This window comes from Bactrocera dorsalis, chromosome 2 (assembly GCF_023373825.1).
Source record: "Bactrocera dorsalis isolate Fly_Bdor chromosome 2, ASM2337382v1, whole genome shotgun sequence".
Classification (NCBI taxonomy): Eukaryota; Metazoa; Arthropoda; class Insecta; order Diptera; family Tephritidae; genus Bactrocera; species Bactrocera dorsalis.
In genome coordinates, this window is record NC_064304.1 from 92,534,697 (window position 1) to 92,557,469 (window position 22,773).

At 37.1% G+C, this 22,773-nt stretch overlaps 1 protein-coding gene across 3 annotated transcripts in view; it reads right to left on the bottom strand.

Annotated features, from left to right (window-relative positions):
• Positions 1 to 22,773, bottom strand: part of LOC105230214 (zwei Ig domain protein zig-8) — a 183,939-nt gene that overhangs the window by 91,948 nt on the left and 69,218 nt on the right. For all 3 annotated transcript variants that reach the window (XM_049449037.1, XM_049449035.1, XM_049449036.1), the window contains one exon: positions 3,466 to 5,394. In XM_049449037.1, the coding sequence (XP_049304994.1) occupies positions 3,466 to 3,547 (82 nt within the window). In that variant the 5' untranslated portion in view covers positions 3,548 to 5,394. The remainder of the gene's footprint in view (positions 1 to 3,465; positions 5,395 to 22,773) is intronic.

The following is a 22,773-nucleotide window of genomic DNA, read 5'->3' on the forward strand; positions in this document are numbered from 1 at the left end:
CCACACTGTCCATTGCCGTGCGCTATTAGGTGTTTTTTGTTCCAGCGCCTAGCGGAGACAGCAATGATTTCTGCATATGTGTGTGCATACGTCTATTTGAGTCTACATTCATACACACTTCGGCTCCGGTATGCATAAATTGGAGTCAATTGAAGTGTAGCCATTATTTCCCACAAATTCACACATACACACATACACTCACATGTAGATGAAGTGACGTTCGTTGTGAGTTCGCTGCTATTTGCGGCAATTATCATAAATAGACATTTGGGTGCACATTTGATATTTGCCCAATTTGTAGCTACAAATGCGCGCCTGGCTTACGCTGCCGTAATTTATGCACTTTAATATGCTTTGTTGCGCTAATAAAATAAATTTCACTTCAGACATCCCTTCATTTTCCTACGCATTAAATCAATATTTATAGCAGTTATAAATAGTCGTTTAAAGTTAATATTAGTCAGCGTAAATTTATTTTATTGCTACAAGTGGCTTAAATTGCCATAAAGGGCATACAAACTGCACTCATTTGTCTTAAAAATTAAATATTTTTGTTTTTCTTTCAAACTGGCAGGCTATGAGCGCATAATAAATTCAATAAGAAATTCCTCACAAATTTTGATCTCTTTTGTTTATTTGTTTTCAGCGCAGGCATTTTAAACCTGATGAAAAATAAAGGAAAGCGAAATCGAAGAAAGCTCTGGTGGTCATCACCACAGAGGATTTTTTTTAATTGGCGGGAAGGATAGAAAAAAAATTAAACGCCGAAAAGTATATTATCTTTGGCATTCAATTATCTTCTGTTTAAACTAAAAAAATACTAAAAAAAAGCCAAGTTTTAACATATTTTTAAACCATATAAATTAAAAATTTTTGGTCAAAAATAATTTTTTTTCCGTTTTTGAAAAATATGTAAAATTTTCTACTTTTTTGGAATTTTCTTAGTTTAATTAGAAGATAAATTATTAAAAAATATGAATCTCTTTGAATTTTTTGTTTCCGATAGAAATTGCGACCTGCATCCTGCCCGCCGTTCAACAAATGCACATGGGAGATGCATCGGGCAATTGCCTCACAAAGGCAGAATATCAAAGATTTCGTATCCAAAAAATTTTTGAATGATGTTTAAATATATGGCTATAAACTGTAGAACTTTCGCTTAAATCAATTATTTTTTTCGCTCCCAAAAAAATCCTCAAAAAATCGCTTTTTTTTAAGCCTCTAAAGCAGGCTCCCCCTTAATCAAGATCGGGAAGAAAGTTATACAAAACAAAGACGGTAGTTCCAGTTTCCAGATTACACATTTTAAGTGGCTTACTAAATCTAAAATTGAAAATAAAATATATTTTCAACATTTCGACAGGTTATTCTATAAATAATAACATACTAAAATTTAAAACCGGAAATTCAAATAGTTTCTGAGGTACAATTAAATGTTACTCACTCAGTTCAATCAGCTCTACGAAAAACAGATTTTGACATGCAAATAAAATGTCAAAATTTGTCTAAAATGCAACGCTTTTTTTTAAACGCCGCCATTTTTTCATTTTTTGACCGTATGTATATTCACGGTGAGGAAAATTTCTCCGAAACCGCTTAACCGATCATGATATTTTCACACGACTTACTCAGATATATTTTTCAAATGTATCGAAGGAATAAGGTTTTGGAATAATTTCGATGTATAAAGCCACTCTAAACATTTTCATGAAAAACTGAAAAAACAAATATTTTACTTATAATTTTTTTTTTGTTTTTCAAAAATTGTCTGTTTAGACACCAAGTAGGTCAGTGTGCCGCTTAATTAGTCCAAAGTCATTCAGCTACCCAATTATTAGAATTTCTCAATTGGTTTTAGAGAAGATATTTTAGAAAAATATCAATGCTAGCTTTCAGATTTCTATAGAAAACTTGTAGATTAGGGTGGTTCTGAAAAAACCGAATTCTTTTTTCCGCCTGTTACTTTAAAAAATACATTATAGTAGGTGCTTCTATACCAAGTGTCTCCAAATATGAGTAACGCAAGAGTTCACCGCCTTACCGTCTTCTATTTTCGTCTTATTATCAGAGAAAACAATTCAAATCTCGTCTCCCACTGCTTGAAAAAATACTTCGTTCTATTGGTTGTGTAGGAAATTAAATGTGCTACAAATAAGGTTTATTACGTTTATTATTAACAGCAAATAATTTGATTTTGTCAGCCCAAAGTGATCCTTAGAACCACTAGTTTAGCCTTAGGAAGAAAAGTTTCCGTCTTTTAATTTTGAATATTTACTCTTAATTGATTTCCGATTTCGGCCAATTTTGGAAATATATCAACTCGAATGAATTAAAAAGACTTACTTAGTAAACTAGTATGTTCTTTTTTAAAGGCTTCACTTAACCTTTTGTTCTTTTTACTTAGCTGGGTTGTACTACATACCACATACCTCGCTTGAAGAAAAGCTTGTGGGGATTTTGTGCAATCAGCGTAATTCAGAGCCTTCGAAAATGTGTTTGAGTACAGGATATATGAGCACCGAGTGTGACGAACCCAGTGCACGTTCAAGTGAAGCCGTCACGTGCGTAAGCAAGGAAAAATGCAACAATGATTTTGGATGACCGCAAAATGTGGTTGACGGCTATTGCTGATATTTTAAGGATATCAAAGGAATATGAGAGCTGTATCGTTCATAAATATTTGTGACTGCTAAATCTCTTCGCAAAGATAATGAATGACTCTGAGCAGTAGTTGGATGTCTTTAAATGTATTTAACATAAAATTTCTCGTCTATACCTATATGTGACTATCGCTGAAATGTGACGTTTTACTCCGGGGCACACTCGATAGTCATCGAAGCGACTGCCTGCGGTGAATTACGCTTCGGATCTCGCTATCAATATCAAAACCAATTTTTAAAACCGTTCAAATATGTATGTTGTGGCTGATTGGAAAATCTGTTGAACAAACTTGTTCGCTTTGAATGTTTCGCTCACCCATATTATAGAAATATTTTTCAGAGAGCTTTTTAGATATCTTTTGCAGTCAGATTTTAATTAATTCTCCAGCCAATGACAGGCGCTGCGCATAATTCACAATACAATGAAAAGATGGCGTGCATTTGTTGCCATACCAAGAGCAGTTGTCTAAAAAATCAGGTGCTCTTTCAGCTAGCTAAACTGACAGCTTCATTACGCCACACATAAATACGAGTATATATGAGCGCTACGAAAGTATGCGCTAATTTATGGACTTTTTTCACTTCTACAACAGAAGATAAATAGCACGCGCAGTTCGCCGTCGTCACTTCAGCAACAACGGTGGCAAATTGCCACACTTGTATGTGTGTGTGTGGTTGAGTGTTTGAAGCTGCAAGTAATTTAAATGTCATTCAAGTTGCGCTGGCGCTAAAAGTTTATTTCATTCCGCCTTAGTTCTGCAAATTATGTATTTATTAATGTATTCAACATGCACTTTTCACTTACCTATGCTAAGAAGCGAGAAAATGACAGCTGGTAGCAGCTGTTGCCACATTGGCGCGCGCACGTCTGGCTGGCGCGAATGCATGCTGTCTGTCGCTGTGCCGGTGTATGTGTGTGCTAGTAAGTGCGGTGGTTGCTGCAGCTGCTATTGACGCTGCTGTGGCGCCTAGGGATACACGCGATTCACGGAATTCACAATTTCACAAACTTTCTTTTTACAATGGACGCTGCTGCGCAGCTAACGCTCTGCTATAACGTTGCTTGGCACCTTTGAATTATTTGTATGTATGTATTGGTATATATATGTGTCTCTTTTGGCTTGCTTCGTCTTTCTACTTTACGCCAGTGTTGCACTCACTCACTTGTGTTTGTGTAATGGACATACTTGTTGTTGTTGTTGGTGGGACTGACTGTATTCGCATTGCGGATTTATGCACTAAACTCTTGTCTATTCACACGGAAACGGCGTCAACTCCTCGCACCTCAGTTCATTGCACTGCGTTGCTGCTCACCAACTGTGTGCCACCAACTGCCAGATCAGGCTGCTGTTGCAACAATAGCTGCCACAAACTTCAAGCACTGTCGGCAGTGGGGTTAACAGCGATTTGTTGTTGTGATTCTTATTAAAATTATAGTTGTTGTAGTTATTTTTACTATTACTACTACTATTGTTGTTTTTGTTATTATTATTATTGTAATTTTTGTTATTGTTGCGCGTGTGAAAGTAATTATTATGATGGCTGTCAGCCTTTCTTACGACTATCATGCTGCCACTGTCAGTTTCAATATTTTTCACGTCGGCACAATGCCGTTTTGTTATATTTTACTTACTCGAATGTGTGTGTGTGTGTATTATTTATTTTGTTTTAGTTCATTTTATTTCAGCACAGTCTATTTGTGTCACTTCCTCTTCGAAAATGCCGAATCTACGGAACATAAATAATATGCCATAAAAACTGAAACAATAACAAGATATTTGTATAAAATTATATTGCACAGTTTTATTGAACCGAATGGATGGGCCGTAAGACCTGCGCGTCGCTTGTAGACGGCCTGCTTTACGATTGTTTTATGTTTTACGAATTTTCAGTGGCACTTCAGTGCGCTTGACTCACTTTGCTTTTGAGCAATGTTCGCGTGTGTGTGTGTGTGCACGACAGTTTGCAAGCATCACTTCAGCTTCTACATACACCCCCGCGCCGTTGTCGATTGCGCCGATAGGCGCACAAATAAACTGACTTCAAGTTTTATTGCGCGCTGCTCATAGTTTGACTGCCACTTTGCCACTTCGGCACTTTTATGGCCTTCGTGTTCGTTGGTGCGTTCAAGTGTTGTTGCTGTGTATTTATATACTTTGTTGCTTGCTGTATTTGCACTACTTTTGTTCGATGGTCCGTTTTTCTTATGTTTTGGTTGTTAGTTCAGTTTATGTTTTCGTTGTTGTTGTTGTAGTTGTTACTTATTGTTTTTCGGTATTTTCATTGCACACTTTGGCCTTTTCAGTTCATTTGCGTAGCTAATGTCGGAGTTCTTGCCGCGATTATCGATAAATTTCTCTTGGTCCTAGCGGATTAGCCTGTCGCTGCATGCTTACTTACACATGCATATATGTACATATGTATATATGTCTGGGTGTATTCACTTCACAATTTATTTATATTTTTGTGCACTTCACACGGCCACACCACTATTCTACTTTTGAATTGTTCGGTCATCCAGCATTGCTTGCGCCTTTTTTGCCGCTTGGCTGCGTTACCGTTACGTTTGCCTCTCTTATTTGTATTTGCTCAGCTGCCTCCGCTGTCCACTCTCCCCGTTCGCTTTCGCACCACTGCAATGGCACTATGCTGCCGTTTTATCGTGTTAGCATTCTCTCAAAGGACTTGCGATTTATTGTTATGGTTCATTTGCTTATTTGCTCGCCGAATTTATCTGCAAAGAAAGTGTGTGAGTAAAGAGAAAAGAAAAAAGGAAATGTTAGCTTCAGTTCGGCGGAAAGGTAAGAATAAACAATAAGTGTTTGTTTAATAATAAATGGTTGTGCTTTTGTTGCGCTAAACAAACAGGATTTCCTTGCCTATTTACTTGGTGGTCCTTAAGGATTCCTATGATTGATTAAGCCCTGGCTTTGCCTATCTATGTAAATCATGAATATTGTTTGTTTATGCTTTTTTATCTCTATATTTTGTGATTTATTGTTAGAGCTAGTCAGGTGGTAAGTATTTGGATCATATTAAGCGTACAAAATGCAGCTGGTTGGGAGATTTTTCGTTGTGTAAATATTTGCTCTGTTGGGACATATTTAAAATATTAAAGTGCTTGACAATAAATCTGCATGAATTATTTACTCTTCGCATTCACTCGCTAAGGGTATCATTAAAATGTTACATGGTTTCAGAACGGAGATTCTTATTTCAATAATTTTGTCAAATGGAAAGTGAAGAAAAATAAGAAATGAGCACATTTGCAACACAAGTGTGCGTTGCTTTTCGCACGCAAAAATTCGGCTTTTCCTTTGATTGAGAACAAAGACTTAGCTTACTTAGCGATGAAGTTGATTGTAGAGTTATAAAATATTTGTATAATTGGTAATAATTAGTATTTCCCTAAGATATAGTAACTTATTACACTGTGCACCAAAGGCTAAAGTAGCACTTGTCCAACATGGACATAGCCTCATGTGTAAACTGTCAAAAGTGCGACGTGGTATCGAGAACCATAGAGCATCTGATGCTAGATTGCACAGCAATCTGTAATACACGTATAAGGCCCTCGAATGCATAGAAATAAATAAGTATACCCAAATTTTTGCTGATCTAGCACCGCATTTCGGCTGAACTTTCGGCTATAGTGCGCTGATTGTTGTTTACGAGCTCCTCGAGCATTGCTGGTCTCTTGAAGAAAATAACCTATACTTTTGGGTATCGAATTGCGTTTAAAAAATCCTCTCAAATAGCCACGATTTCATTTGTTGGAGAAGCCATTATGCCAGAAATGGCCTTATTTGAGAAGATGATTTTTCGTTGAATGTTAAATTGAAAATTTTTCAGAGAACGTGAATTTGCGTAATAATTGTATACAATTTTCAAAGATTTTACCAAACTGAAACGTGAAATGATAAAATGGCAAGCCTACTTGAACACACTGACAAATCCGTAAATCAACATACATGCCGCGAGCTGTCAAAATCACGTCATTTGTAATTCGTAGACGCTGCATCTAGACAGGGACCACATCACCGCAATAGCGCTAGGAAAATTTATGGAATTCAAGAGGGAATGCATATGATTTAAAGAAGGACACAATGGACCTTAGGCCGCGAGGCAAACCTCAACTAACTTCTATCCTTACATTCTAAGCTAGAAAGGCTAAATAATTTCAGCAGAAATTTTTGCTTTCAAAGAGAATACCTGAAGAGAAATTTAAGAAAAACTTTCTTTTCATGATACGGTAGGTTATCTGTTGAAAAATAGCATAAGGGTGTAATTTTGAGAAAAATGCGTTTAAAGACGTCGCACTTAGCCTAGCTAGCCTCGAGCGCACAACTTCTCAAGGCTGTATCTCCGAAACTATTACTCCGATCAACATGAAAATTTAGGACAATATTCTAGAGGTGTTATAGAATTTAATAAGACAAAAAAATTTTCGATTTTTTGAAACTGTGAAACCCATGTAGGCTGTCCGTGCCTACTGTAACTTGAGTAAAATAGAGTTTTCTAAATGAAAATTAGTATGCGCATCTCTTGACGAAAAATTTGGGCTGTCACACTATCTGCCTCCACTAAATGTTAAAATTATATATTCGCCTAGCGTACACAGGTTTTCGTATAGCGGTGACAATTAATGCATATATTTTATATCTTAATAAAATTGAAAGAGCGTGTTTTTCTGAAAACAGTTAATATTTATGCTTAGAATGATTAAAATGTGGTGAAACCGCGTCTTAGAGCCCATTTAACTAACAGTTCTTTTGATGGTACTTCCCTGGCTGGAGGCCTTGCAAGTTGCATCAGTATGAAATGTCCGATTATACTCGAACTTAGCACTTCCCCACTTATTTTTAATTGCAAATGATATACTCTCCTATCCCATTTCCTAGTGCATTTGCCACCAAAAACAAAAAAAAAAAACCGAAATATTGCAAAAACAACAAGAATGATAACAAACATGAACTACGCAATAACAATTTGCTTTACTTTGTACTAAAACAAATTTTCGCAACCGGAGGCCACGTTAGCCGACAGACGATGCACGCGGCACACACGCAAACAAGGCAACTCAGCACACACAGATATGTCAGTTGGAAATTGCGCTTATTCATACGGACACGTAATCTGTTGTGTAATGTCTTTAGTTGTGTCAACTTTCGTTTAAGTAAAGACGAAATAATTCTACAAGTGAAAGTTTTGAAATAACATTAAGATAAATTTCCCCGGGGAAGTCGACGAACAAAGCAAGGCTGCGGTGCAAGCGGCTGAATATATGTATGTACACACAAACACATATAAACGTGTACACATATTGCTCTGGGGAAAATGTGGGATTTCAAAGCGTTCGCCTCCAACTCCATAGGCTCCAATGTGTATACAATATTTACCGAGCGTAGGCTTCGCAAACATAAACTACAGCAACAACAACAGTAGCAGTAAAAGACGACAAAAGGATGTCAACACTTTACGCTCTGGGTATACGCAGCAATGCGCCGCTGGCGGGTATCAGGGGACGGCGTGAGTGTAAGCTAGTAACACTCAGACCGAAAGCAAGTGATAATCGAAAACAAGCACTGGCAATTTTATCGCTTTTTAGCTCACACACACACGTGCATGCCTTGAAAATATTTATATTTTGTGTATAGTGTTGTGTGTAGTAAAATGAAAGTTTTCTCCGCGTGTGTGTGTGTGTGACGGCAGTTCATATTTGGCATTGTTGGCAGTTACTTTGCCAAAAGTCTCGCATAAACGCTTGCACACGTGCGGATCTCACATGAATTTATGTGTGTTTTCGAATGTTTTAATTAAATAACTGTAAAAATTTAAATGGCTTGGAAGTGTAACGCGGGCGTGTAGAGAAAATTGAAGGTTAGAATTTTGAAGGTTGAGTTCTAAGCGCATTTTTGAAGTAAATTAGTAATATTATGTATACCCAGTGAGCAAATAACGCGGTTAAGCTATTTTAATTAAATGCAGTTTTGTGAAAAAATATAATAGTCTTTCCAATACAAACTTCAGTATCATAAAAAGTCAAGCTGCGCAATATTATTTAAAGTTTGGGTTTCTGTAGTAAGGTCCACTCACATTAGAATGTCACAGGGTTGGATCTCCATTGGCGTTTGGCGTTTTAGCATTGAGCCAATGGACCACAGATGCATTGTTGGCTGACTGCAAACTCCCTTTGGTCTAGAGGAGAACGTAGGAGGTCTTCTGAATTGCTTGCTATTAGAAAAGTTCATCTTGTCGCAATCGTAGTGGTTCTGACTGCATGAATATTCATCAGTTCAAGGCAAAAACTTCTGTCGGACGCAAGTTGTCAAAGTTGTATTGAAGAGAGAGTGAACAAAACATGCAGGCACTTCTTGAAGCATTACCGGTGAACCAGTTGACATTGCCGAAACAGTCTTTAACCCTCTCAACAAATCTCTGATGGTTCAAAACACTTTGTAGATTTGTAAGAGTCTTATGAGCTATTATATATACGTATTAAGTAATATAACTGGCCAGAACAGCTGTCCAAATGAGGTTCCCTGTAAGGATTGTCCTCATAACTTAACACTAGTCGACTTGGAAGTTTTTCGGCTCACGTGGCTCCGCAAATATTTGCGTTCTAAATTGTGTTGTGTATGTATGCATGTGCTTCAAGGCGGAAGTGTCAAAGAGTTGAAACACAAATAGCTGTGTTAAAATTCTTCTAGAACATAACACAACTACGGAAGTTTGGCAGGCGAACAACATTTTTTACATTCATTTACAGTTTTCAATGCGCTTGTGTGTTCTTGGCGCATTTTTATGTACTATTTCACTTTTTGAGTAAATATTTTATGTGCACGTTAGTTTATTTATGGATTTGTAAACTGCTTTGCTTGCTCATGCTCTTCGAAGCCTAAAACTGCTTTAAAAATAAAAAAAGAAATATTATTGAAATGTGAATATTTATTTAATGTATTACTTTGAGTTAATAGTAAGACTTTGTACATAATTTCAAAAATTCTTAATTTATTCATCAGAATCTATGCCCATGCAGAGAGTGTTGGCAGCTCATATTGGTGGAATTTTCTTCCTTTAAAGCTAAGTATTATTTCTAATTGGATTTCTATTTTTTAATGAAATGGCATTCCCAAATGTACTGCTTTAGCTTGTCGTTAATCCTATATACTCTTTATCATAACCATAATATGTTACTCATACGCATTGTACGACACTTAGGTTGAACAAATTTATTTAGTATATAAGTCTCTGTGCTAAATGTAGAGGCTTAAATATGCTCTAATATCATCTAATATATTGTTTATCTATGTTGCAAAAGGCATTCTTTGTTTTGCCAAAACTTGCAATTTGTGAGGAAAAAACTTCTTTTGCTTTGGTTTGGGTTCAAACTCATACAGAAAACTGAAAAAATTTCAACATTAAAATCTTTATGCACATATACATAATATAGCAATATAACATGCCAAATTTATTTTACGTGCGCATTGTGATAACAGTATGTGTAAGCTACCCCACAGTGTGCCGGAGCGTATGAGTAACATTTGCTTGCAATTAAATATTCATACAAAAAGAAGGGATAATATAAAATTGAAAAGCCTGAAGGTGATTATAATGTATGTGTAAGCATAATTAAGGAATTTGAAGCATATTTGTTTATAATAGCAGCAGGAAATGGTATCTTCAATGGAGAAAAAGCTTTTGATAAAATTTATAAAACGATGAATTAATTCAATTTAGAAAAATGAATGTTAACATCCACGCACATATGTATGAAGATTGCAGTAGAAGCAACAAAAATTATAATAATTATTCAACTATTAATAAAAAAATAAGTTAAAGTTAGTGCTACAGCTAACCGAGGTCGTCGGAATGTTTTCTCCTAACCAGGAGTTAAGAAAAATATTTAAGCGCAATACGAAGAAAGAACACCAAACTGTAGAAACCAGCAGGTGAATTCCTTTTTATATTATTTCTATAGAGAAAATCTTTTTAAACACCAAATTAGTTCTCAAATTATGATTTTCCTGCTTTAACTACGCAAACTTATGCAGACAAGCGCTGAAATGTCAAACGATTTAATTTGCATTTAAATATGCATAAACAGGTTTAAAAGCTAATTTTAGCGCAAACCACCCGCCGGTATAAAATAAACAAATATATGCGACATTTAGTTAACATTAGCATATATAAGCTGAAATTGTGAATATACGCTTAAGAAGATTTCGCTTCGCAACACAACAAACGTGCACATACATATACACAGCCACACATTTTGGCTCACATATACATACATATGTGTATACCGGCGCACAATGACTTTATTATTTATTCAGCAGAGAATTACTCATTCAAAATTTGTGGGTCAGAATAACAATATACGCTTGATTACATTTGAGCAGAGGCGAAGCGCCAATTTAAAGCTCCACCTTATGCACCACGAGCTGGTGGTGCCATCTCCGCCATAACAAGCGTGATAATAACGGCAACAACAACAACAAAGGTTCTACATTCTTTAATTTCAGAGCAACGGTCGCTTGGTTGTTGCAACAGTCACAGCAGTCGACATCCGGCGCCAAAAGGCAGCCGAGCAGACAGACAGTTAGTTAGTTGAGCTGTGATTGAGCGAACGAATGAAAAGTGAAGCGCCAACAATGCATTTGCCACACCGGCAGCGCAGCAAACTCATACTAGCAGCTCTGCGAACATATTCATATTTAATGTGATTTGGACGCGTTGCTCTTCCTCTAAGCGCGTACATACATGCACATACATACTCGTATATATATATATTGAATAATTCCTCAGTTTGCTTGTGTGTTTGTGCTCATATTTACGTTTGCGCTCAGCGCTGAAATCAGGGCAATGGCAGCTATATCTTCTATGCTGCGCTGTGATGTTGGCAGAAATGTCACGGCACGGCAAATAGGTTGCCCGGACACACAGACACGCAAATATTTCTATGAAAGCTGGTTCACTCACCCACACACTCTTATATATATATACCTATATACATATATGTATGTATATTCATCGCTGCACTACTTGGTGGCAACATATTGATATGGCGTGCGGGGCATAGCGTATGCAAAGCAGTTGCCTCGCTTTCACTAGCTCGCCTAAATGGCTTCTACGCTACAGCACGTTGGCGGTGCGGCTGGAAACTAGGCCACTGGTTTCAGTGGCGGTGACATTAATGCGCCTGAATTTATGCAGTTGACATTCACCGCTGTCAAGATAATGCAAGCATATGCAAAATTTATGAAATGCGCAACAGTAGAAGTGATGACAAAGGCGACAACGGGCGACAGTGGCCGGAGTTGGCTAAAATATGCGTTGCAATTTTCTTCAAATTGCAAGTGCCGGGAAAAATATTAAAATTTAACATTTTCCTGTGATACTTAAATGTGAAAGTTATGTAGCATACGGTGTGTCGAGGCGTATGAGAAACATTTGCCTCAAATTCATTATTCATATATGAAGAGGGTATAATGTGAAATTTAAAAGAATGAGAGCGAGTATAATGTATGTATGTTAACATATATTCCAAGTATATTATTTATAAATACAGTAATTGGTCTCATGTATATGAGTATATAAGAAATGCCGTGAAATTTTGTTTTCGAATAACAGTTTTGAGCCACCCTGAGTCACTGAATTTGGAAACAAAAAAAAAATATTTTCTTCGAGGAGAAAGCTGGGAAGACGAGAAAACTGGCTTCCTTTTAAAAATATTCAGTCAACCACTTTATTGGAGTTTTAATTGGGATATATAGGTGTCCAGTAGTAATAATAGGCAAATGACTTTAGTTTGACGTTACGCGAATATTCTCATAGAAATGATTTTAAACATAATGTACATACAACTACAAAAATACCACTATAATACTGAGTCGCAAAAAAGTCGCTTTATGTTACAGGAAGGAGCCCAGTTGATAACCCAACGCACACAGCAAGCGCGGAAGGTAATCTCAAAACTATTTTACGACTATTCCTTGTTAAACTACAGAATAAATTATTGATTCTAAACGAAATTTTTCTTTTTATTTTTGGCCTTGGAAAAGAGTGCGCCTAAGCTTCTTGGGTCAAAATGGAGAGCATTGGTAGACCATTCAGCCACAGTAAGCATGAGAATACTTCACAAAACTGTTTTCGAAATGTTTCCTGTTTTTACAACAACTCTAAGCAATCGTAAACAATAGTTTAGTTTAAAAAAAAAATCTCAATGCGTGTTTGACTAGAAAAATGAAAAAATTTAAGCTGTAGTATTTCGAGTACAATAGAGCGGGGTAAAAAATAAAAAAAAAATCAAATAAAAATAAAAATACAAACAAAAAACATTATAGTAGGACGAAACCCATTGGGAATAAAATAAATAGCAAAAATTATGGAAAAAACTATTTATGACTGATTTTCAGTCGATAAAATTAACGTGGCTAAATTTTTAAAGATTAAAAACAGTTTGTCTCAATTTCAGCAAAATTACGAGTGCTATAGAAAAAAGTTATATGGCAAATTTGTAGGTTAATGCAAGTTTTAGAACTTTTGTATATACATCTTGTTCATGTTTCTGCACATAAGCTAAAAATGTTTGTCAAAAATGCAAATAAATAAATTTTTTGGCGTTCTTATTCTTGTCTAATACAAAATTTTTTTTTTTGTTTACAAAATTTGGTGTAAATTTACCTTCTTATGTTCTTTTGTTCTAAATATAACGAATTTTTTATTTAAAATATAAAGAAGGAAACCTTATTTTGACTTACAATCGAAAAAACAAAACCCTATTTTTCAAACATTTTTACATATTTTTAATTAGTGTGCTTACTCTTCGTTGAAATCTCTACTTTGCCAAAAAAAATACCCAAACTCGATTTTAAATGCTTCTCCAGCGCAGAAGTAAAAAGTTTTCAGTTTCAAAACTATTTAAGCAGTACTTTAGGCTGTTTATGCCACTGTACGCCGAAGATGTGAGTGAAAAATATGCGAAATGAAAAGCGTAGCAGTGGAAAATTAGCGAGCATAAAGTTAAAAAAAAGTAAAAAATAGCGCAAAATGTACAACGTCAAAGCAACGACACACACACACACATACGTATGTACTTGCGCTCGTACTCCCCTGTGCATATTGGTGTATGTAAATGCCAGAGCTTATGCGCAAGTGAAGGTGAACGCATAGATGAAAACGAAGTGCGTATTATAAAAATTACTTTCACTGGCATTGCTTGTTTTAAATAAGTTAAAAATATTTAAATTCACTTTATATTGAGTTCAACAATGGGAAGTGACAGCGCTGTCTTGCGAAATACCTCTCCTTGCACTTTTACCCCCATTTTGCTTGCTTTCTAGCAAATATGCATGTGCCGTTACTAGTGGGCCAGTTTATCATTTCAATTAAGCAGATTTTACTTTACTTCAGCTTTTAAGCAATTTAAAGTCACACGATGTGTGAGTATGTGTGAGTCAGTTAAGCTATAGTGCTTACTGCGGAAAGTAGAAAATAATTGAGTTACGTTGCTAATTTCTTACATGCTCACACATGTGTGCGTAAGCTTGTGCGTTTATTGTCTTCCATTTTGTTTCTTCTATTTTTTTCTGTTATAATTGCGGAGCTTTTTCTTCTTGCTCACACTTTGGGCCACTCGAATCCAATTACTCTCTCTATTTAGGCATGAAGCAATTAATTGTCTATAAGAAACTGGGACGCTTAATTGTAGGGCTATTAAAGGCGTATACTGCTGAGTAAAATTGCATAGACACTCGATAGTTTTATTAGTGAAACATGAAGATACTAATTAAATAGCACGAAAGTCTTTTATTTCGACATCTTAAAGCTGTGCTTCATTCTCTTTGAGAAATTTGGAATTGAGGGAATGTCTTCAGAATGTGAAAGTCATTCAGCTTGATTCTGAGCTACTACGAGTATATATCTAAGACCATAAGAATACTATCGATGTGTGTCTTTAAATAAGAAATATAGTATAAAGTTGGTAACGTTTGACTGTTGTTTATTTTTTTTTTAATTTTTGATCTCATTGGCGACAGACAGTTTGTAATATCACTAAAAAGCCTTAGGCTTGGTTATGATGTTCGTTTGCTGATCGTATATATTAATGAGAATCGATGCTAAAACTTTCCATATATTAATAAAATGGAGTAGTGGTCGCCTCTTCGTACAGGAGTTCATTGAAACTAGAATGAAACTCTGAGGGTTGTTGTCTACACTATACAACTAGCTGTGTTTAACTCTGCCGGTTGGTGTTCAGACTATAAATTTGGTTGTGTGCATTGCTAAAATGTCAATCAGCTGATGAACTTTAATCATTGAAAAAAAGGAAAATAAATAAAACAAGCTATAATATAATAGCCGATCGTTAAACGCGCCTATCGTTGATCGAGTAGCCCGCTGTGGGAAAGGCATAACTGCCCTTCTAATTTTTAAGTACTAATTAATTTGATTGTGCGAAAATGATCCCACCAATATTTTTTTAGCATTCTTTCTTCTTGACTTATCCCTTACGAACTGCTTATATTCAAAATTATTTTATTTATGAATTATACATGGACTCCATTTCAACTGCCTAACTTAGAAAAGCAACATACTCTCATTGAAAATTCTTAACTCGATTTGGAGTTATGAATTTTTAAGATAAAGTGAGTGTTGTCACTGTTACGATGAATATATTTTAATACTTCAACCATTTGATGGTATAACGCGTAAATTGGAAATTTTTGATATTTATTTTTACTTTTTATAGATTAAAAAAAGAACATCTCTGAATATCATTATGTATGCCTGATTAAAAGAATGCTCTACTGCACGATCCTTGTGGGATCCTTCAATTTTACACACAAAATTGCTGACATTCTTTGGCATTAATGTACCGCTGTAAGTGTTAATTTTTCTTTACTCTCATACCAACATACAAGCAAATCTTCTTAAACGACCGGCACTCGATTCTAATCTTTAATAGCGTTAGTATGGAGAAAGCGTAAAGCAGTTAGTTGAGTAGAAGTAAAGTACTCATAAATTGAAATAGCACAATGAAATTCTCTGAAGCAATTAAACGCATAAGTAGCATGCCAGCCCTCCCAACTGGCTGCAGTGCCGAAGAAGGATTGGGCACTTCTAAAAACTGAAAACCTCTTCGGTGTGTAAGCCAAATGCCAATAAGCAGCAGCAAGGACCGCTGCGAGCATTACATTTCCGCATAGATTATTGCCTGAGTGCGGAAGAGAGTTTCGAAAAGAGCATCCAATTAGCTTCTTCATATATGCCAACTGCAAGAACGCTTGCATATTCCACAAGAGACACGCACTCAATACGCCAAGCTCATTTTAAGTGCAAATGAAGGTGTGTGCCTGTGTAAAATGGGTATGCAGGAGGCAATAGCAAATTCTCGGACACTTTCAGGCGTGACAGTCATTGTTCATTCCCAGCAGTACACACGCCTGTTATGGAGCAGACGTGAGTATCCAATAGCAATTATCGCTACAAGACTGTTAGGCTCCTTGGCCGAAATACAAAACACACAAACGAAATAACCAAAAAAAAAGAGCACAAAAGCAAGTAACATGCTCAAACCCGCAACAACAAGTTGTACTACAATCACTAACGGTACTGTCATCACGAAGCTGCTTTAGTGGTGTTGTAGTTGTAATTCGATTTTTGTTTCTTTTTTGCTGGCAGTGTGTTTTATTTCTAGTCTGCATACAAGCGCATAGCTGGAGCTATACCAGCTCTTACTAGCCCTACAGCACATACCTGCCCAGCAGCACCTCGTCCGCCTTTGCTGCATTCTGAACTTTAATGCTGTCTAATTGGCTGCCATGCTTTAAAGAGTCCTTCCCTTGCTTTGCAGCCTCTTACGGTGCGCTTCTGCTAGTTACCGTTAGTCGTGCGTCTGCCATAAGCCTTGAGCAGCTGCAGGTGTCTTTTTGGTTACCAACTTCATATGCATTATGCTACTATGATCAAAAAATAGCACGACTTTGTTCATAATTTCAAAATTTTAAAATTATTCCTCAAAATCTATGGCGCCTACTCAAAGTAATCCCTCCAGACTATAATACATTTGTGCCAACGTTTTTTCCAATCATCGAAACAGGTGTAAAGTCAATTTTTGGAATAGCCTTCAATGCGTCCAGCGATTCACGTTTAATAGCCTCATCTGACTGAAAACGGTTTCGCCGGAGCGATCACTTGTATTTGCTGAAAGTCAGGAGTCACACGGAACTAAATGCGGTGGTTTTGGCACGATATTAATTGAAAATTTGGTTAAAAACACACGAAGAAACAATGCAGTATGCGATGGTGCATTATTGTAGTGCAAAAACCAAGAGCTGTTCGCCAATAATTCCAGCCTCCTTTTGCAAATAGCTACGCGCAACGACTCATAATACTCAAATAGTATTCCTTGTTGACAATTTAGCCGATCGAAAGAAATTCAGAGTGCACCACACTTCAATAATCAAAGAAAACTGTCAACATAACTTTTAGTTTTGACTGTTTAGACGGGATCTTTCGGCTTCGGCTCACGTTTGGCACGATATTCGACCTATTGATCGTCTGATTCCAGGTCGTGGGCATAGATTCAAGACTCACCGCCAGTAATAATATGTTTCATGACATCCTGACGGATATCTAAGTTTCTCAGTACACTTGTTGCTTGTACGTATCATACTATAAAGGGTGGTTTTTAGACATGTGGTTTCGAAGTGAAAATAAAGGGTGTTTTTAGAGATGCTTTGGTCAAGAATTTGCATTAATGGTTTGCCATAATGATTTCACGCCGCATTGAGTCGATTAAATTCCAGTCAAAAGCACAATTTTTTGGCCATTTTTGACAGCAATTAGTGCCGAGGTTGCAGTATGTCAGCATTAATGCGCTGAATATCCGCTCACGAGGCGTTAAACGCTTCGCACTTATCTGCGAAGACTAACGACTTCGCATAACCCCAACCAAAAGTAGTGTAGCGGTGTTAAACCGCATGATATTGAAGACCCACGACGCGAGTTAATGCGTTCATCGAAAGTTTTCTCCAATAAATTTATTGTTACGTTGGCTGTGTGGCAAGTAATGTCATATTCTTCGAATCAAAGTTCGTCCACATCTACCTCCTACAATTTAGGCACGAAAAAGTCATTCATCATAGCTATATACGAGGTATGACAATTAAGTAATGAGACTGATTCCATAAAAACCGTATATTTGAAAATTATTCTACAACTCTGCCATCCCCTTCAAAGTAGTCCCCTTGGGCAGCTATACAGCGATTCCAGCGCGTTTTCCATGCTTCGTAACATTTCTGGAACGCTTCGACTGGGATGTCCGCGAGTACCCTCGTCACGGCCGCCTGGATGTCCGTAATCGATTCAAAATGGGTTCCTTTGACCACCGATTTTGTTTTAGGAAACAAAAAAAGTCACAGGGTGACATGTCGGGCGAATAAGGCGGCTGTTGCAACACGGCGATCCCTTTATATCCCTTATTTATTTTAGAGGCCAAATACTGGCTCACGCTGAGTTCGGTGTGGCACGGCGCGTTGTCGTGACGAAGGATCCAGTTACGAGCGATGTCTGGGCGCACCCTGTTGACTCGTTTTCGTAATGTTTCGAGTAATTAGCAATAGTAGACTTGATTCACAGTTTTCTCCGGAGGAACGAATTCTTTGTGGACGATTCCGCGGCTATCAAAAAAGGCAATAATCATCGTTATCACCTTCGACTTGCTCATGTGAGCTTTTTTCGGGCGGGGCACTATCACCATACACTCTTACAATTTAGCGTACGTTTTCGAAGCTGTTTCGCCCAATCTGGCGCAAAATTTTATCGCGACGCGTTGCTCTTGATTTCGTTTTTCCATTTTCGTGACAAGCACTACAAACACACGTCTACTCAACTTGACGCAGCAGGCGAACTAAACAAGCTAGAGCGATGGTACATATGTATATCAATGGAGAGGGGAGAGATGCCGAAAAAAGAGAAAGGGAATTTCAAGGTCACAGGTTTACCACAAGCGCGGCAATAAAATCAGTCTCATTACTTAATTGTCAAACCTCGTAGAGTGCTTTATTGGTGGTAATTTTTGAAGAAATATGAATCAATGGTTTTCTCTGCTCATATTTTATGAAAAAAAAAAATGTGTACTGATGCCACAGTTAACTGTTTGAGTTCACTTAAGTAAACGATTTGGTACGCTCTGTAGGTGAAATAAATTGCGCAAAGAACGCTTCGTGATACTCAGAGTATCTGTATACTTTGTCAATTTATTTAAAAAAATGTGGATTACTGATGGCTTTTGATGCCCAAAACAGCTTAGCATAGAGATCAATCAGTGACGTTTCTCGACTTGTCAGTGCAATTTCTGATCGCGAAATCTGACAAGGTGCCTACTAATGCCGTCAGTTTGGAACAGCTATTCCCTTGCGCTGCAATTCTGCGAATTTTGGTAGCGGCGCGCAGCTAACAACTGCCAATGGCCTGTCTTTTTTCAAAATTTTAATATTTAAATGCAATATAGAATTAAAAAAATTATAATAATATCCATATATGTATGTCATCTACTCACTTATTACTCTTAATAAACAACTTCCTACAGCTGTATTGCAGACTAGTTGCTTCAGCGGAGTTTAATCTCTTATTCGTGCTCACAATAAAAGCTTAATTTATGCCATCTATCTTACACATTCTCAAAACAGTTACAACAGCATTTTAGATTCATAAAGTTTCACTTCTCTTACTTAACGCCGAGCAGCTCAATTGCTCGCTTCTTTACAGCCGGAATTTACACCTTTCGCTTTGAACGTCTTCGTTAGTGCGCTCGAGCCTGCCTAATTGTGTTTTCAGTCTTTCAAGCAACACTGCACAGTGTTTTCAATGCTACAACAACAACAAAAAAACTAAACAACTTGCATGCAAACAAAACGCCATGAAATGGCAAGTCACAAAAATGTATACAACATTCGAGTCAAGATTAGCTTGGCTCTTGGCAATTGCGATTTTGCGCGAGAATGCTGGAAATTGCACAAGTTTTGCGCTTTGAGCGTACGAAAACATAAACAACGAAGTGAAAACTTTGAAATAACCCGCCGCAGAAGTGAGCATTTTCGAATTTATTTCGAGAGCGCATTTAGCCAACAACTGCTCGTCAAAGTGCAACTTTTCGTTGTAGCATCCTTCCGGCTGCGGCGCTGACAAAGTGCGTACAAATACCCGAATTGCCTATTTCAGCTGACGACGACGACGACGAAAGTTTCACGGCATTTCACTTTAGAATTTTCCTTTCCCACACGTACTTTTGCCGTACATTCCGCTGCACACATTTACATACATGTGCTACCGCGTGACATAAACACACACACATATGCGCAGGTTGGCACGCTCATACATGCATAGCGCCTGTAAACATATGCGCCCAGCATGAGTGATATGTGATTCGGTTTTTTTTTCGATGTCAAATGTTTCCGTGCGCGTTGCGCCCGAAAGCGAAAAGTTTTCAACACTTTGCATGAGTGAAAACAAATATGAACCCAGCGTTACACAAACACACGCACCAGCGGAGGTATGTGTTTTTGCGCGTTTGTCGTCATGTCGAATGCAAGCAGAGTTCAAAACGGTAACATGGTTTTCTATAAGCCAGTGTGGCCACATTCTCAAAAGTGCCCATATACACACATGCACACGCATACATACAACACCATTAATAAACTTGAAACGTGTGAAAGTGTGAAAATGAATAATGCATGTGAGGAATCAAGCTGGCGTGTGGGGGACATATTCCCATTTTTACTTTTATGCATGAACTTTCAAATATATTTTTTTGTTTTGAAATTTGGTTTGCTTTCGCAAACAAGTTTGCATTTTACGTTTGAAGACCACAAAGGATTTCGAGTTTTCACTCAGACAGCATAAATATTTTCTGGTAGTTGAATGCAGCATTGCTTTGTAGCAGCGAAAATGGACTTGATCGGCTGTTACAATTTTAGTTTTTTTTTTTAATTAAGAATTGCACCAACAGGATGGAAATGACGACGAGAGCGGACTTCACTTATCAGTTGCCCACTTAGTCCGAAGTAGCACCTGGCAGGAGTTATTCTTCATTGTATTAGCAGCCCGACGAAATTATTTACGACTTCAAAGTTATGACTGTCAACAGCGACGTGAGCGCCAAGTCGCGAGTGGCGCTTGCTGAATATCTGGTCAGTTGTTGGAGATAGTATAGGACCGGTTCTATTTATTTTTGTCACTGCTTTATACCAATAAAATGAAACATATTAATAAAATGTTCTCTGTGATTCATTAAAGTTCCTCCCATGCCATCACAAATCATGTGGAGTACAGTCAACAGGTTATTCGAATATCAGGATGATATTTGTATGGGAGCTAGGTGAAGTTTTAGCTCGACTGCATTCATTTTAGAAAAACATACACCGTTATGATAAAGTATGCTTTCTCATTTTCGTTGAGATAGCTTACACATTGGCCGATATATGGGGCATAAAATTACCCGGAAGTTCGAAAATCTGTACAATAGAGGTTTGACAAATAAGTAATGAGACTAATTTTACTGCAGCGGTTGTGGTAAACCTGTGACCTTGAAATTTCCTTTCTCTTTTTCCGGTATCCCTCCCCTTTCCATTGATACATGTACCATAATATATTTTTAAATTACAAAACTTTCCCAGTAAACGCCACCTAGACTTTGGAATATGAAAACGTTATTTTTTGTACGCCCTGTACATAGAGTAGATGTACATAAGTGCTTGTATATTTCGCCAATAAATTTATTTTGCTTCAATTAAAAAGGCTTCCACTGACACGTCCGAAGCTAAAAATGTGTTTCACTTGTTCAGTTCTAATATAAATACGACAACATCAACTTTTAGGCGCAGCATTGAATTATAATAGAATTTTTGTACTCATTTTTCAACTTTTTGTAACTTTCTTCAACCTTTCCGAATTTAACTTTATTTTTGGTTAAATGAAGCTTAAAATCTTACTCTATATGGTTCATATCATACAAAGTGATTGGTAGCACTGGAGATATACGACTACAATGATATCTAGTGACAAAATACGAAAATACTTTTTCGACTACCCAATTTATTACCAGAAAGTTTATGAAATTGAAAGAAAATACGACTAAATGTTGAATAATATATCATGTTACACTCTATCGTGAGAGCATTTTCTTTCATTAGGAAATTTCGTTTCTTCTTACAATATAAACTTGTGCTTCAAGCGAGCAAACGTTATGCAACAGAACGCTAATTAAAAAATGTGAAAGAATTTTAAGAACAGCTTACCAGAAATAAGAGATCAAAACAGAATACCTAGAATACAAAGCTGAGTTGAATAAAAAAAAACCGAGTATGCCCGGAAACATATTTCTTTCTGTGCATGGAAGGCCAATAAGCCTTACATAACTGCACTCGCACACAAGCTTTGTTTGTGCTCTTGCATAGTTTTTGTTGTTGCCCATACATTCTCTGACAGGCAACTCACTCATGTGCTTATGCGTGAAGTTAGGTGCACTTTAATTTGCTTAGTTTCTGTTATGTGTGTGTGAGTTTGCGTTAAACTTTTATTCACTCAAGAATGTGGCAGGTTTTTTTATGCTCGTTCTACCGATTCAACCGACTGACTGGCTGACTTGGCATTTTATAAACTGAATCTTGCGAGTGAAATATCAGTTCACTGTCTATCTGTGCCTTTTTTTCAGTGTTGTTTTTCCTTGTAGTTGCGCCACACTTCATGCGTTTTTCATGGCGCTCACCGCATCGATTATGAACCCAAAGCAAAGCTGGCAGATGTCGAGAAAGTATGTGAGCGCACATGTGGGATTTCAACTAAACTCTTCAGTTTATGCAAGCAAAGCTTTTGATGCGGCCAATAGAGCGTTCTGAGACAAGCATAAAAAAGCAGAGAGATGTAAATTTTTTATCGGCCGTAAAATTATGCACACACCACCGCAGCGGTGGCAATGTCCAGTCTTGTAGTGAGGCTTCCAATTTAGGGTTTTCCAGACACATTGCTCCTTCACTTCAGTGCATGACCGCTCACAGCCTGGCAGCCTTCAAACTTGTGCCGCAACCTTGGAGATTATGCAAATTTT